The 14,479-nt window shown below is 41.8% G+C and overlaps 1 protein-coding gene across 6 annotated transcripts in view; it reads left to right on the plus strand.

Moving 5' to 3' along the window:
• PARP15 (poly(ADP-ribose) polymerase family member 15) overlaps positions 1-14,479 on the plus strand; it is a 44,976-nt gene that overhangs the window by 20,945 nt on the left and 9,552 nt on the right. For 5 of the 6 annotated variants that reach the window (XM_037731232.1, XM_017508185.2, XM_037731231.1 and 2 more), the window contains 5 exons: positions 789-867; positions 2,035-2,184; positions 5,062-5,124; positions 6,717-6,884; positions 11,625-11,831. In XM_037731232.1, coding sequence (XP_037587160.1) covers positions 789-867; positions 2,035-2,184; positions 5,062-5,124; positions 6,717-6,884; positions 11,625-11,831 — 667 coding nt within the window. The remainder of the gene's footprint in view (positions 1-788; positions 868-2,034; positions 2,185-5,061; positions 5,125-6,716; positions 6,885-11,624; positions 11,832-14,479) is intronic. The other variant, XM_017508186.1, reaches the window with a different exon arrangement.

Genomic DNA, 14,479 nt, shown 5'->3' on the forward strand with positions numbered 1-14,479 from the left:
ATACCTTAAAAGAAGGAAAATGGATGAAGACAACCCAAGTGAAACTCTGTAACTCCTCTCTGTCACTCATTGCTCAATTTTATCACTCACATGACCAAAAAGCCTTTTTGTTTTCCCATTTCTAAACAAAATTTCAATGTATGATGTTTTCTAATGTGGATTTTAGTGCTTTCATTCAGGAGGCTTTGACTGGACATAGAGATGAAGCGTACTATATGTATTTATTGTTAATCAACCCCAGAATGTACCTAACAGCCAAAGATTGCAAGGAAAATTGTTGCCCAGTCCCTGCTCACCTACAAACATTCTACCAAAGCACACTGGATATAAGAGATTAGAATTATAGGGCTTCAAAAGATGAAGGATAACTGATAGTGGTTACAAAAAAGGCATGTGACTTCCTGCAGAGCCAGTATAAGAAGATGGGTCTTTGTGACCCTAAAATGGAAAAACTGATCCTTTTACAGGTCTTTGTGGTCCCTAATTTAGTCATTGGCTAGAAAGTCTTCATAAAGGAAGTCTTCCAATACCTGACTCCCAGTGTGTCAGCATCCCTCCAGACATACTTGCCTGGATAGTTAGTTTACTCACAAAAATAAAGTAAATCAGCACTGCTAGTTGTTGAGAAAATTCCCAGGTTGAACCGCAATTCTTTAAGAAGTCTGAGGGAAGAGGAAATCTTTTGGAAACTACTGTTACTCTTTGGTATCTGATGATCAGTGCTCCAAAGAATTGGATTAATATTTCTACACGACATTGTTGTGGTCAGTAACTGTTTCTATTTCCAGGCATTTTTAGATGAATTCACTAAATGGTCAAGAAGAAATCCCAACAAGGCCAGGATTCCCATGGCTGGAGATACCCAAGGTCTGGTAAAGTCATTCTGCTAAGGAAGTAATTCCTTTTGCTTAGCAACTCTTCAGTGGTAGTTGAAGTCCACTAGAAGGTGGCAAAGCTAATTCACAGGAAGAACATAAACAACAAATCTGTGCTGGAGGAGGTGTTAGAACACGTCCTATTGTCTGGTCACACGAAGAAGCAATCATATAGTAACATGAACCAAATCAATGGTAACGAAAGCAGAGTTTCTAAGAAATGGTAATAAAAAAATAACTAACCTGTGCCTGGCACACTATACTTTACTAATTGCTTTCATATATAGTGTATTATTTAATGTGTACAGTGGCCCCATGGCAGTTGGTTCTGTTGCCACTGTATAAATGTCGAAAGGTAGATCTAAAGGGTTTAAGGGATGAGCTGAAGTGGCACATCTAAGTTGTAAGCCTCAGAGTGTGGGATGGAGAGTAATATGCCAAAAGGATAAAGGTAACTTCCTCTGAGCAGCATTTTTTTTTTTTTTTTTTTGAGATGGAGTCTAGCTCTGTCACCAAGGATGGAGTGTAATGGCACGATCTCAGCTCACTGCAACCTCTGCCTCCTGGGTTCAAATGATCCTCCTACTTCAGCCTCGAGTAGCCGGGATGACAGGTGTACACCACCACACCCAGCTAATTTTTCTGTATTTTTAGTAGACACAGGGTTTCACCATGTTGGCCAGGCTGGTCTCGAACTCATGACCTCACGTGATCCCCCCCATCTCAGCCTCCCAAGGTGCTGGGATTTCGGAGTGGCCTTTATATTGCTACACCTGTGGTAATAAAAGACTCTCCTAGCAGTGTTGTCTGCAAGACATGACAGTGCCCTTGGCACACTCCCTTATTTTCTCACTCCTCTCTCTTGACACCACAGCAGCTTTTGTCAGTAGACAGACAGGTGCAATCAGATATTTCTGCCTCATCCTATGTAACTCAGAAAATGTAGATATTCCTACTGTCACAAAGCATAATTTTCTAATTTCCTTTAAAAAGAAAACCTAGCTGTTTAAGAGGCCAGGAGACATGGTAATATTTGGGTTTATGTTGGGGGGAAAAGAAGGAGGGTTTGGCTGGGAAGAGAATAGGGCCGCAAAATGTGTGCTCTTCCTCTGGGAGCTGAGCCAGCAGCCCATTCTTTACCCATTTACTTTCTTTTCAGGTACCTTCGGGACTGTCTCTAATCCTTGGTTCACAGCATATGAAATGAAAATTGGTGCAATTACTTTTCAGGTTGCTACTGGAGACATAACTGAAGAAAAGGTAGATGTTATTGTAAACTCAACAACAAGGACATTTAGTCTGAAATCAGGTACTTTAAGCAATACATTGTAGTTATTAGTATGACTAATTTCTAAAGGGAAATTGTGGCTAATATTTGTCTTGAATAGACAGAGAGTGTTGTAGAAAATATGTGGTCCCTGGACTCAGGAAGACACGGGTTGAATCCCAGCTATGCCACTTGGCAATGTGTAGCTGTGCACAAGTCACTTAACCTCTCTGAGCATGTTTCTTTGCCCATCAAACACCTTTTTCCCAGGAGAGGATTAGATGGGGTGTAACTGATGTAAAGGTGGAGTTTAACAGAAGCATTGTATTTAGCATCAGCTCTGGATTGTCAAACTTCCAAATGTAAGGTTTAGTACCTCTAAGTTCCTCCATTTTTATTTTCCTTTTATGCAACCCAGTTGGCATTCACATGTTACCTCCTGTAGCTCTTCTCTTCTCTACATTATACTGACCCAGAAATGAAACGCAACCCTTTTTCTTTATTTTCCCTGAAATGTTTGACTACTCCCACTATGGTAACACATTCGAGCATGCCCTCCCCACATATGTCTATTAATTTATCCTTATAACTTATACACATACACTCTTAACCTTTTTTTTTGAGGCAGAGTCTTACTCTGTTGCCCAGGCTGTTGTGCAGTGGTGCAATCTCAGCTCACTGCAACCTCTGCCTCCTGGGTTCAAGTGATTCTCATGCCTCAGCTTCCCATGTAGGTGGGACTACAGGCATGTGCCACCATCTAATTTTTTTTTTTAAGTAGAGATGGGGTTTCACCATGTTGTCTAGGCTGGTCTTGAACTCCTGACCTTGGGTGATCCACCTGCCTTGGCCTCCCAAAGCGCTGGGATTACAGGTGTGAGCCACTGTGCCTGGCCCTCTTAAACTTTTGTATATTATAAAACGTTGACTTTTAAGTTAAAAGGGTAAGATAAAACATAAATAAAATTTAAATATTTTCTAAGTTGAAAAATATTACACAGAAGTGAATCTGTAGAATATCCATTTAGTTCATCGGTCATTCCATTTTTCAGTCATTTAAAATGTAGATATAAAGAACATTTAGTTATTTGAAACATGCTAAATTGAACCTGTGCATTCATCCCTGCCTCCTTTTGGAATTCCATTATACAACTGTAAAGGAATGAAAAGGATATAAACACACAAGAAAAAGAACGTTGGAGGGAAAACAACTATGAACAAAAGATAAGAAATTTTTAAATGATGGGGAGCTACTAGCCAAGGGTGGTCACTGCCATGGAGTAGAGAAAATTTAGTGTCTACAGGTGAGAACAGTAGCCCCAGAGACACAGGAATTGGAGGCTGCTGGTGTCTGAGAAGGCAGGGGCCAAGTACAGAGATGAAAACACGGTTGAAAGAAATTCCAGATCAGGAGTAATTAGGCCACGTGATTGGATCCCCTGTCCTATACAACAGTAACTTTTCTCTCTCTTCCCTGGCCAGAGATGGGAGGTTTATTCTCCAGAGAAACAGAACCAGAGGGGTTTTGAACTTAGGCACCAGGCATAGGTGAGATGAGGAGCTAGACTGAAAACTGTTTAAGAGAACATCTCTGTACCAAACAGTGAGTGTCCAGCCCCTCTCCCTGCATGGATCCCAGAACAACAGACAATAGGTGCTGCCTGCTTGCCTTACACTGAAGCCCACTGGTCAACAAGCCTTCTCACATAGGGCTTCTAAGCTCACTCTTAAACAGGAATGGAATGGTGAAGATCACTTGACTTTCAAGGAAAATCTTCACAGCAAAGACAGAGACCAGAACAAACAAATTGAAAAAAGATTTTTTTAAAAAGAGACATTTCATAATGCACTCATAATCAAGGATAAAGAGATATAGGTATCTTTGTAATGATAAAACAACTAACATTCATTTAGTATTATCTGCATGCCAGGTTATGTGCTAAGCATTTTTTCATCCCTTATCTCTTTTAATGTACAAATAACCCTGTGAGGGAAGTACCACATTAGCCTTTGTGTAATGAGGAAGAACTTATTTGTCACATATTAGCTAGTAGATAGTGAAGTCAACTTCAACCCAGTTTGTCAAAATGTAAAGTCTATGTTTTTAACTACTTAACACAGCTGTCTTTAGACTTGACCAAAGTGGTGAAGCTACAACTTTGACTGGAAGATTCATTGAATTGAAACCAGCTGCCTAACTGATGGGGGCTGGGGGAATCAAAGAATTTAGTAAAGTGCTCAGTTTTATTACAGTTTTGAGATTCATGCTTCTCCTTAGTATCAGAACTTTTATTTTTTATTTTTATTTTTTGAGACAGAGTCTCACTCTGTCACCCAGGCTGGAGTGCAATGGCGTGATCTCAGCTCACTGAAACATCCGCCTCCTGGGTTCAAGTGATTCTCCTGCCTCAGCCTCTCAAGTAGCTGGGATTATAGGCACACGGCATCATGCCTGGCTAATTTTTGTATTTTAAGTAGAGACAGGGTTTCACCATGTCAGTCAGGCTGGTTTTGAACTCCTGACCTCATGATCTGCCAGCCTCAGCCTCCCAAAGTGCTGGGATTACAGACGTGAACCACTGCACCCAGCCAGAAATCTTATTTTTGTATTTGCATTCATTTTTTACAAAATAATAAGAGTAGCATGCAAAAAATTTCAAATAACTGCAAAAAGATTCCTGTATAAATAGAGAAGGTAAATCCTTCAACTCCTGGGGACTTCCATGGTGCTGAGATCAGATTGTTTGTTCATCAGCCACTGGGTGGAGGTTGCTATAGGAAGAACAGCTGGTCGGATATGGGGGATGGTCAATGGATTGTGCACAAATGGTTGAATTGAGCAGAAGTCTAATGTATGAAAGCTATAACCACTTACTGAATTCTAACTGATGCCTTTTACCATTAATGTGCCTTATTTAGGTGTGTCAAAGGCTATTTTAGAAGGTGCTGGACCAGCTGTGGAAAATGAATGTGCTATGCTAGGTATGGGCACATGTTACTTTTCACTACAAACTTGAAAATCAGAGGGCTAAGATTACAACGAGATGACGTACAGGAGGACTGGGGGTGGAGTAAGTAGTGGGCAAAGCTTTGCAAGAAGGCTGGTTCGCTGGAAGAGCAGGCACAGGTGGAAGGACTTGGAGGCTGTAGGGGAGAGGTTCTTTATTCCACCATCTCATCTGTCTCTTCCTTCCTGAGTAGTAAAAAGAACCCAGGCCTGGGTCCTAATAATCCAGGCTTTGCCATTTACTGAGTGACCCTAGGCACATCGTCTAACTGCTAAGAGCTTTGCTTCTCTCATCAGTAGGAAAGTTCTACTAGTAAGTAGTGTGGGAAAGCTGTGCCACAGGTGGTTTTGAGGATCAGAAGGAACAATTAATGTGAAAAGTTCTGTAAACTGTAAAATGCTGTACAGACGTTCCCCAACCTTGTTCTACTGCTTCCAGCACATCTACATGTAGCCAACTTCTAATCCTTTTATGAATGAATGTGGACTTTGACTGGGGAACCTAAGGTGGTGCTTATAAACTATTTGTCCTTCAAAATATCCCTTGCAGAGTAGGGTAGACAGTCAGCTATGAGTGTGCTTTGAAGAAGTCATAGTGCACCATGACAATGTATTCCCAAAACTGACCTGCTACAGTGCCTGAAACTCCTATCTTAGTAGCTCTCTGATTTAGAAATTTCTCTGGAGTGAATAAATTTCTGGAGTGAAAGCAGAGGATGATGATACTTGATCACTAACATGAGGACGTTAGCAGGGGTTTGAGCACTGGGAGAGCTAGCTGTGCCTAGAAGGCAGGAGCAGAAGATGAAGGTAGACTGGACAAGCTGAAAAACCCTGAGGAGGCTGCCTGGGAGGGGATGGTGGGAGGGACACCCAACAGGCCCTAGAGAGTGCCTGGGCACAGGTGCTCCTCCGGAGGGCTGGGTGGGATGGGCAGGGATCCACTCTCCCCCTCCTCCCTTTTGCTGGCCCCAGCCTTACTCAGAGCAGTCTGAACCAAAGAAGCACGGCCTTAAAATTGCCTTGGTAATTTCCATGTGCTCAAGAGCTCTAGGGTCCTGAGTGAGAAGTTTTCATCCTTTCACACCTCCATGCTACAGAGTACGTTGCTTTTACCTCCTTCAAAAATTAATGTGGCTAAATGAGCATATAAATTGCCCTTCTGGGACAGCAAAGTTGGGGTTAAGAGCTCTGGAGACTGGCTGCTTGCGTTCAAGTCCTAGGCAATCTTCGGCTACTGACCTTGCCTCTCTCTGTGGCTGTTTCATGTGTGTAATGGGGAAAACAGTACCTGCGTCATGGGCTTGCTTTGAGGATTGAGCAGATTAATGCAGATAAAGTGCTTTTCAATAGCACCCAAAATACTCAACAGTGTATTTGTTGAGTTCGAGAATTCTGATTGTAAAGAAAATGAGGCTGTCACAGTCCAGTAAATGAAACCAATAGGCTTGAGGGAGGCTGGGCTTCATAGTCTTCATTGGTGTCAGCTATTTTCATTTCTCAAAACCCAAGTGTTCCCTCCAGTAACTAACAGGCTGCATGTTTGTTTTTATTCCCTTTTTTCCAGCTGCACAGCCTCACGGAGATTTTATAATTACACAAGGTGGAGGCTTAACATGCGAAATAATAATTCATGTTCTTGGGGAAAATGATGTCAGGAGAACGGTCACCAGTGTTCTAGAAGAGTGTGAACAGAGGAAGTACACCTCAGTTTCCCTTCCAGCCATTGGAACAGGTTTGCAGCTTATCATTCTATAATAAAATCTGAGTGGTACAAATTCCCTTAGATTTAGTCTCACTCCTAAGCAGATCAATGCTGAGTCCATTTGAAGGCGGCAACAACGATACACATCAGAGAGGGGGCCACCTTTTAGATCCAGAGGGCACCACCAGCTACTAGGCCCAAGCCTCTTTCTTCCATCTTTCTTCTGTCTTTATTGTTTCAAGACAAAGTCTCACTCTGTTGCCTAGGCTGGGGTACAGTGGCGGGATCACAGCTCACTACAACCACTTCCTCCCAGGCTCATGAGATCCTCCCACTTCAGCCTCCCAAGTAGCTAGGACCACAGGTGTGCACCACCATGCCTGGCGAATATTTGTATTTTTTATAGAGACAGGTTTCCTCATGTTGCTTAGGCTGGTCTCAAACTCCTAGGCTCAAACGATCCTCACAGTTTGTAGGAACGCTTTCCTCATCTCTATCATATCATCCAATCATTTGTTCTTCTTAGTTGACAGTGCAACTGGTCACTCACTTCCTGATTCATTCACATCCATGTCCCCTGTCACTCTCATGGAAGTGAGGGCTTCTTACTTGGGAAGTATTAGTAGTGTGCAGCCACAGGTTACCATTAATCTAAGAGTTTTTCAGCAATTAAATTCCTGTCTTAGAGCCTCCACCATCATTTTAGCTCAACTCTGTAGACTTCCTTCTTCTTTCTAGATTAAAAAAGAATGCTCCTGCAGGTATCCCAGACCCCTCTTATATGAGCCCCACGGCCACCCTACAATGTTTGCAGTACATTCTTTCTGGCTTCCCCACCGCCTTTATTACCACCAATAACCTTTTGTTATAACCTTTTGTTATCGGTGGCAATAGGGAAGCCAGGAGGAATATGTTACAACCATTTTGTTATCACTTTTTGTTCCTTTTGTTCATGCACTTCTCCCCATCTGGAGCCTCTCTCACACCATCTGGCAAATTACAGCTCTCAAACCCAAACTGTTTTGTTCCCATCACCCAGGGCAAGCACTCTGCTACTTGGCACTGGGCCAACAGAGTGGAGTAAGCCCTGGCCCTTTCAGGAGTTCATGATTTTGGAGCAGATGCAAGACATAGTAATCAAGAATGACACCCAAGGCAGAGGCCACAGGTGTAGGTTTGATCAGCCACATAGTGGGAAGGGTTGCAACTGGGTAGGTGGAATGAGCCTGCCAAGGGACTGCTTCGAGAAAGAGAAGAGGGCCAAGACCAGAACAGTGAAAAATGCCCACAGATAGATTGTGGTGGGGAAAGGGCAGAAAAGTCAGCGGAAGAACCAACCAATAATCATAGTATTGGAGGAGAGTAAGTGCAAAGCCCCAGAGGAGGAAGTGGGAGGCCATGAAATGCTTGTGCCATGCCTCTTCGACTGTGAATACATTGTCAAATGCTCATTCTCTCCAGGATTTCCTCTGGTTAAGTTTTCTGTTACCGGAAACTTCATTACATCAGAATCGAAGCTTATGATCCTCCCTTGAAAACAAACTCCTCTCGAGCTCTCAGGCTTTCTTGTTTCTTCCTTCAGTGATGCCGTGACGCTTCCAGCTGCCCTGGCCTGCCTTCCTTGCTTTGTTGTGTCACAGACCCCCAAAGTCAGCAAGTCCTGCTGAATCTTCTTCCAGAGAATTGTTGAGTTTCAGCCTTTCTTTTCGTTTCCAAATCTGTTCCTTCTAAAGGGAAGGACCAGATCTTTATGTCTTCCCTGCCCCATGTTGAATGAAGAATCACTGCCCATTAAATTTTGTTGAATGGAGGAATGAATAACAGTTGATTTGTTGATGCCTCCAGAGGTGCTCATGGATGTTCTCTTCCCCATTGATTTCAACGGACACTTTTGAAGTGTTTCTCAGGCTGGGCGTGGTGGCTCACACCTGTAGTCCCAGCACTTTGGGAGGCTGAGGCAGTTGGATCACTTGAGGTACTGAGTTTGAGACCAGCCTGGCCAACATGGTGAAACCCTATCTTTACTAAAAATAAAAAATTAGCCAGGCGTGATGGCAGGTACCTGTAGTCCCAGCTACTCAGGAGGCTGAGATGCGAGAATAGTTTGAACCCAGGAAGTAGAGGTTGCAATGAGCTGAGATCACACCACCGCACTGTAGCCTGGGCAACAGAGTGAGACTCTGTCTTAAAAAAAAAAAAGGATAAAAAGAAAGAAAGAAAAAGAAATGTTTCCCAGATGCAATCTATTTTGAGTACCACTAAAATCCCATGAAGTAGCTGGAATAGCTCCATGTGTTGTAGTAGTAATGTTAAGAATTGCTAAAATTTATTGGGTGCTTATATGTTCTAGGTGTTTCACATGTAAAAGTTCATGTATTTGTCATAGTAACCTTATATAGGGTGATCAACTGTTTCTAGTTTGCCCAGGACTTTCCTGGTTTTAACACTGTAAGTCTCATGTTGCAGGCAACCTCTCTGCCCCAGAGAAACTGGGAGGTTTGTCTTCATACTTACGACATGGTAACTATTAGCAAAGACAAATTTATTGTGAAGATAATGAAGCTTAAGTGATTGAACTTTACTTGCACAGGCTTTTTAAAAGACCCTGAGAGGAGCCCTAATAATGTCTTCACCTTGTTATTTGGTAAATTTCAAAAGTAGGATATTCAGCCCTCATGGATTAAGACCACTGTTTTTCCCCCACTTTGACATCTCATACTTCCCCTTGCACTGGGTGATGTTGGGGTGGCTATAAACATTTATGTGATATAGCTAAAGAAAGTTGCCTTAGGAATATAATTTTCAGCATTTTAAAAGATATACTTTGTTGTGATTTCTAATTTTAAATATTCACTGTTATACATAATTGTATATTCTTTTTCTGAGATATATAAATTCAAAACCTGGGTCGATCCCATACTGTGTCCCCATTTTGTAGCTGAACTTGAAGTATTAAGGCACAAGGTCAGCTAGTAAGCAACAGAGCTAGATTCTAACCCACACAGCCTGGTCCCAAATCCTGCACAATTTTTACCATTACTTCTTTATTACATGGTTTTCTACCATTATATTCTTTTTTTTTTTTTTTTGAGACGGAGTTTCACTCATGTTACCCAGGCTGGAGCGCAATGGCGCGATCTCGGCTCACGGCAACCTCCGCCTCCTGCGTTCAGGCAATTCTCCTGCCTCAGCCTCCTGAGCAGCTGGGATTACAGGCACGCACCACCATGCCCAGCTAATTTTTTCTGTATTTTTAGTAGAGACGGGGTTTCACCATGTTGACCAGGATGGTCTCGATCTCTTGACCTCGTGATCCACCCGCCTCGGCCTCCCAAAGTGCTGGGATTACAGGCTTGAGCCACCGTGCCCGGCCTATATTCTTAATTACCCTATTCTTAGCTACCATAGTCTTATCTCTATTACCCATTACCTTCTATTATTATTACCGCCAATTTCAAGCTGAGCAAACTGAAGTGTAGAGGTGCTATAGGTTGAGAGTATCTCTCCAAAATTCCTATGTTGAAGTCCTAACGCTGGTACCTCAGATTTAGAGATAAGGTCTTTTTTTAAGGCAGAGTCTCACTCTGTCACCCAGGCTGGAGTGCAATGGTGCCATCTTGGCTCACTGCAACCTCCATCTCCCAGGTTCAAATGATTCTCCTGCCTCCTGAGTAGTTAGGATTACAGGGGCCAGTCACTACGCCCAGCTAATTTTTGTATTTTTAGAAGAGACAGGGGTTTCGTTGGACAGTCTGGTCTCAAACTCCTGACCTCAAGTGATCTGCCCGCCTTTGGCCTCCCAAAGTGCTGGGATTACAGATGTGATCCCAGTCTGAAGATAGAGTCTTTAAAGAGGCAATTAAGTTAAAATGAGGCCATTAAAGTGGGCCCTAATCCAATATGACTAGTGTCCTTATAAAAAGAGGAGATTAGGACACTGCCAGGTATGGACCGAAGAACACGTAAAAGACACAGAGGATACCTATCTACAAGTCAACCATGATGATACCTTGACCTCAGTCTTCTAGCCTCCACTTCTCTTGCTTAAGCCACCAGTCCATGGCTTTTTGTACTGCAGCCCTAGCTAACTTCAAGAGGGATCAACTTACTTAAGATCAAACAACTAGTAAATAGTGGAGCCAGGACATAAACTCAGCTCTTCTGCATCCAGATCATATGTTCTTATCTCTGCACTGCCAATGCCCATCAGCTAAAGATCACCAGGAACACACACTATGGGGAGCTCTGCAGCATCTCAGTAGGAGAGTGTTAGAAAGGACTTAATGGTCCTGGGCTTTAGGTGATTTTGTAGCAGTCTAAACTAAGTGGGGCTTTTCTCTATATCAGTGACTTCCAGGAAACAGACGCAATTCTATGATTGGATATCTTATCTAGAAGAAGGGAGGATGCATTCTGGCTAAATGTATGATTGGTAATGCAGCAGCTGTCACTCTTATTAGTCAAGACAGGGGAACGTTTGGCCATCTCTGTGATTTGGACAGGGTTCATGTTTTTGTCTGTGATAAGACATAATTATGGACTAGTCTTGTTTTTGTGTTAATTCATCATGGTCACAGAGTGGTTACATCAATGATGTACTGTGAAATTGTTTGTATTCAGCCAAAGAACACCTACTAGCTGTGAGTGTCCTGTCAGTTCCTGGCTGTCAGGGGCTTTCCTGTTTCTCAGCACTGAGAATTGCATTTGCCCAATTTCATCGTATTACCAACACTGGCTGAAACTTCTTTTTGTCATTAATTTTTTTTTCAGGAAATGCCAGAAAAAACCCAATCACAGTTGCTGATAACATAATTGATGCTATTGTAGACTTCTCAAGGAAACATTCCACCCCATCATTAAAAACTGTTAAAGTTGTCCTCTTTCTACCTGAGCTGCTAAATATATTCTATGACAGCATGAGAAAAAGAGACACCACCGCATCACCAACCTTTCAATCCACATTCTCCACAACTACATGTAAGATGTTCAGTTTTTTAAAATCACCTAGCTGGCTCTGACAATCACTTAGAAAATGTTTATGTATGAATTACACTGGGTTTATAGTTTTCTATTCATTTTAGGACTTTTCAGACAAGTTCTTATGATTCATGGGAAAAGTATAAAAATTAGGGAATGCAACCTCCTGTCAATTAACTATTTTCCTGAGAGGCAAAATCATGCCTGGGAACAGGAATAGCAAATGAACAGGAAGAGAATGGAAGTGAGGAATCAGAGGGGAGGAGGCTTTGCAAATTTTAGCCAGTGGTCTTGTTGCAGAATATTCAGGAGACCGCAGAGACCAATGGGTGAAACAGAAGAATTTTATTAAGGTGGCCACCAGATCAGCAGATTAGCATCCCAAGGCTGAGGGCCTAACAAAGACAGGGCTTGACTTTTTATACATGAAGTACACAGTGGTGCTAAAAACAAGTTTGCAGGTGTAGAAAAAAAGGCAATTCATTAAGCAATGATAGGCACCTAATTAGGCTTACACAGGACTGTTACTATGTAACCCAGATGTTCCCTATCTGTAGAGCTCAAGGATTCTAGCATGGGCCTTATCTATTGCCTTCTGCTACAGTGTCCAGAAAGCTGGAGTCCTGCCTGCTTGGGCATTTCTTATGAACTTCACTGTGTTACAAAAACTTACAGTTATCTGCTATAGAGAACAAGAATACAAGAATTTATAAACATATAAAACTTGAAAAGTAGGATACAATCACATGGGAGGGGGAAGGACTCAGGGAGGTTTACTTAGAAGAAAACTTTAATTTCTTCCCCCCTTTCCCACATTAGTCTTATATTTATTGATTGGTTGGTACTAACCCTTGGTGCTTCTTGTAGCTGTGAACTAGCTGATTAATACTGGTCTATTAATCATCCACCTATAGACAGGTTAGCCTGGAATAGAATCAGGTGTCAGAAGGGAGTGGCTCGGGTCAGCTGGTTGTACTATGGCATAAGCAGCCAGACAGATCCCCAGTTGCTACTCTGTAAGGTGTGTTTATACTTTAAGTATTTGTACTGACATGTTCCTCTGATTTAGTTTTCCTCTATTTTGTGGCGTTTGTACTGCTATTAAAATAACTAGGATTGCAGTCTCCTCTTGCAATCACTATTTTCACCCATTTGGAGCACTCACCCTTAAAGCACTGAGTTTTGCTAGTGATAAGGCACACCTGCCATCAGCAGCCTTCTTAAACCGAGAATTGTTGTCTGTTGCTGTCAGGAGGAATGTCAGTTCTCTCTACATTTATTTCCTGACAAGTATTCGCCTCAGTGTAGTACAACATACAATACATGTAGGAGACACACATATAATAAAAATATGAAAATAATAGTTGGATCTGTTAAGGTTCTTGCAGTAGCAAATAATAGAAAATCCAACTTACACTGGCTTAAGCAAAAAACAGAATTCCCTGACCCATGTTATTATAAAGCCCATGCATTCCTGGCTTCAGGTACAGTTTGATCCAAGTGCTCATATAATAAAATCGTCTAGACCCTGAATTTCTTCATCTCTTATTCTCTTCTTACCTGTGTTGTCTTTTCCCTCAGTCTTCATATGGTAAAAGATGGATGCTAGCAGCTTTAGGCCCCCATCCTTCCACAGTCAGTTTCAAGAGGAAAGAGTATATCCAGTGGAGCTACACACTTACCATCAGGAAATAATGCCAGGGAACAGAGCCCTGAGAGTCTTTTAAGCCCTGAGAGTCTTTCTGATTGGACAATTGCAGGCAGGGAACCATAATTACACTGATTGGCCGAGCCAGAGTCACATGCTGCATACTTGAGCTAGAGGGAATCACCATCCAAAGCAATGGGGAATAGCTGCTCCCTGAAGAAAATTCAGAAGGCTTTTACCAGAAAATGAGAAAAGGATATTGGGAAGTTAAAAATAGTATGTACCTACTATAGTATCTAGGGATATATAAACTAACATTTTTTTCCCTTTTGTCCTTGTAGAAGAAAATTTTTATTTAAGAACACTAAATAAGTCATCAGTAAAGCAAAAAATAAAGTTTAACTGGTTTTTATCACTCCTTGCTTTCATTAATATTTTAAACTGACTTACAAATTTAAAAAACAAAACAGTGAAGTTGAAGAGAGAAGCAAACTGACTAAAATGAGCATACAACTGACCCTTTGAGACAGCAGGGGTGTCAGTGCAGGGAAAGACTGGTTTCAGCCTGAACTTCTGGCACCTGAAGTGAAAACAGACCACAATCAAACTGCACTACGTCATCTTTGTTGTTAGAGAAAAGGAATAATACAGATGAAATATCAGATAAAAGGAAGTTTGTTGGCTCAGATAAACTGGAATTTTAGTAAGAATTTATCATACAGCTGCTTTTCAAAAAGAACTTAAAGAGGATAGCTTTGAGTTTCATTTGTGCAGATAATACATAATTACTTTTCAAATGTATGTTAAAGCTGTTTATTGAGGCAGATTATTTATTGAGCACCACCTGTGTATCAGACACTAGAGATAGAGATTTGGGAAGTCATGTGAGCAGATGGGATTGAAGCCCTTAAGTGTGATTGGCTTATCCAGGAGAATAAACAGTGAGGAGAGAAAGACAGGGGGCAGAGCCAGGGGTCTTATTTATTTAGAGACTGAAGCT

The sequence above is a fragment of the Cebus imitator genome, unplaced genomic scaffold (assembly GCF_001604975.1).
Source record: "Cebus imitator isolate Cc_AM_T3 unplaced genomic scaffold, Cebus_imitator-1.0 Scaffold387, whole genome shotgun sequence".
Taxonomy (NCBI): Eukaryota; Metazoa; Chordata; class Mammalia; order Primates; family Cebidae; genus Cebus; species Cebus imitator.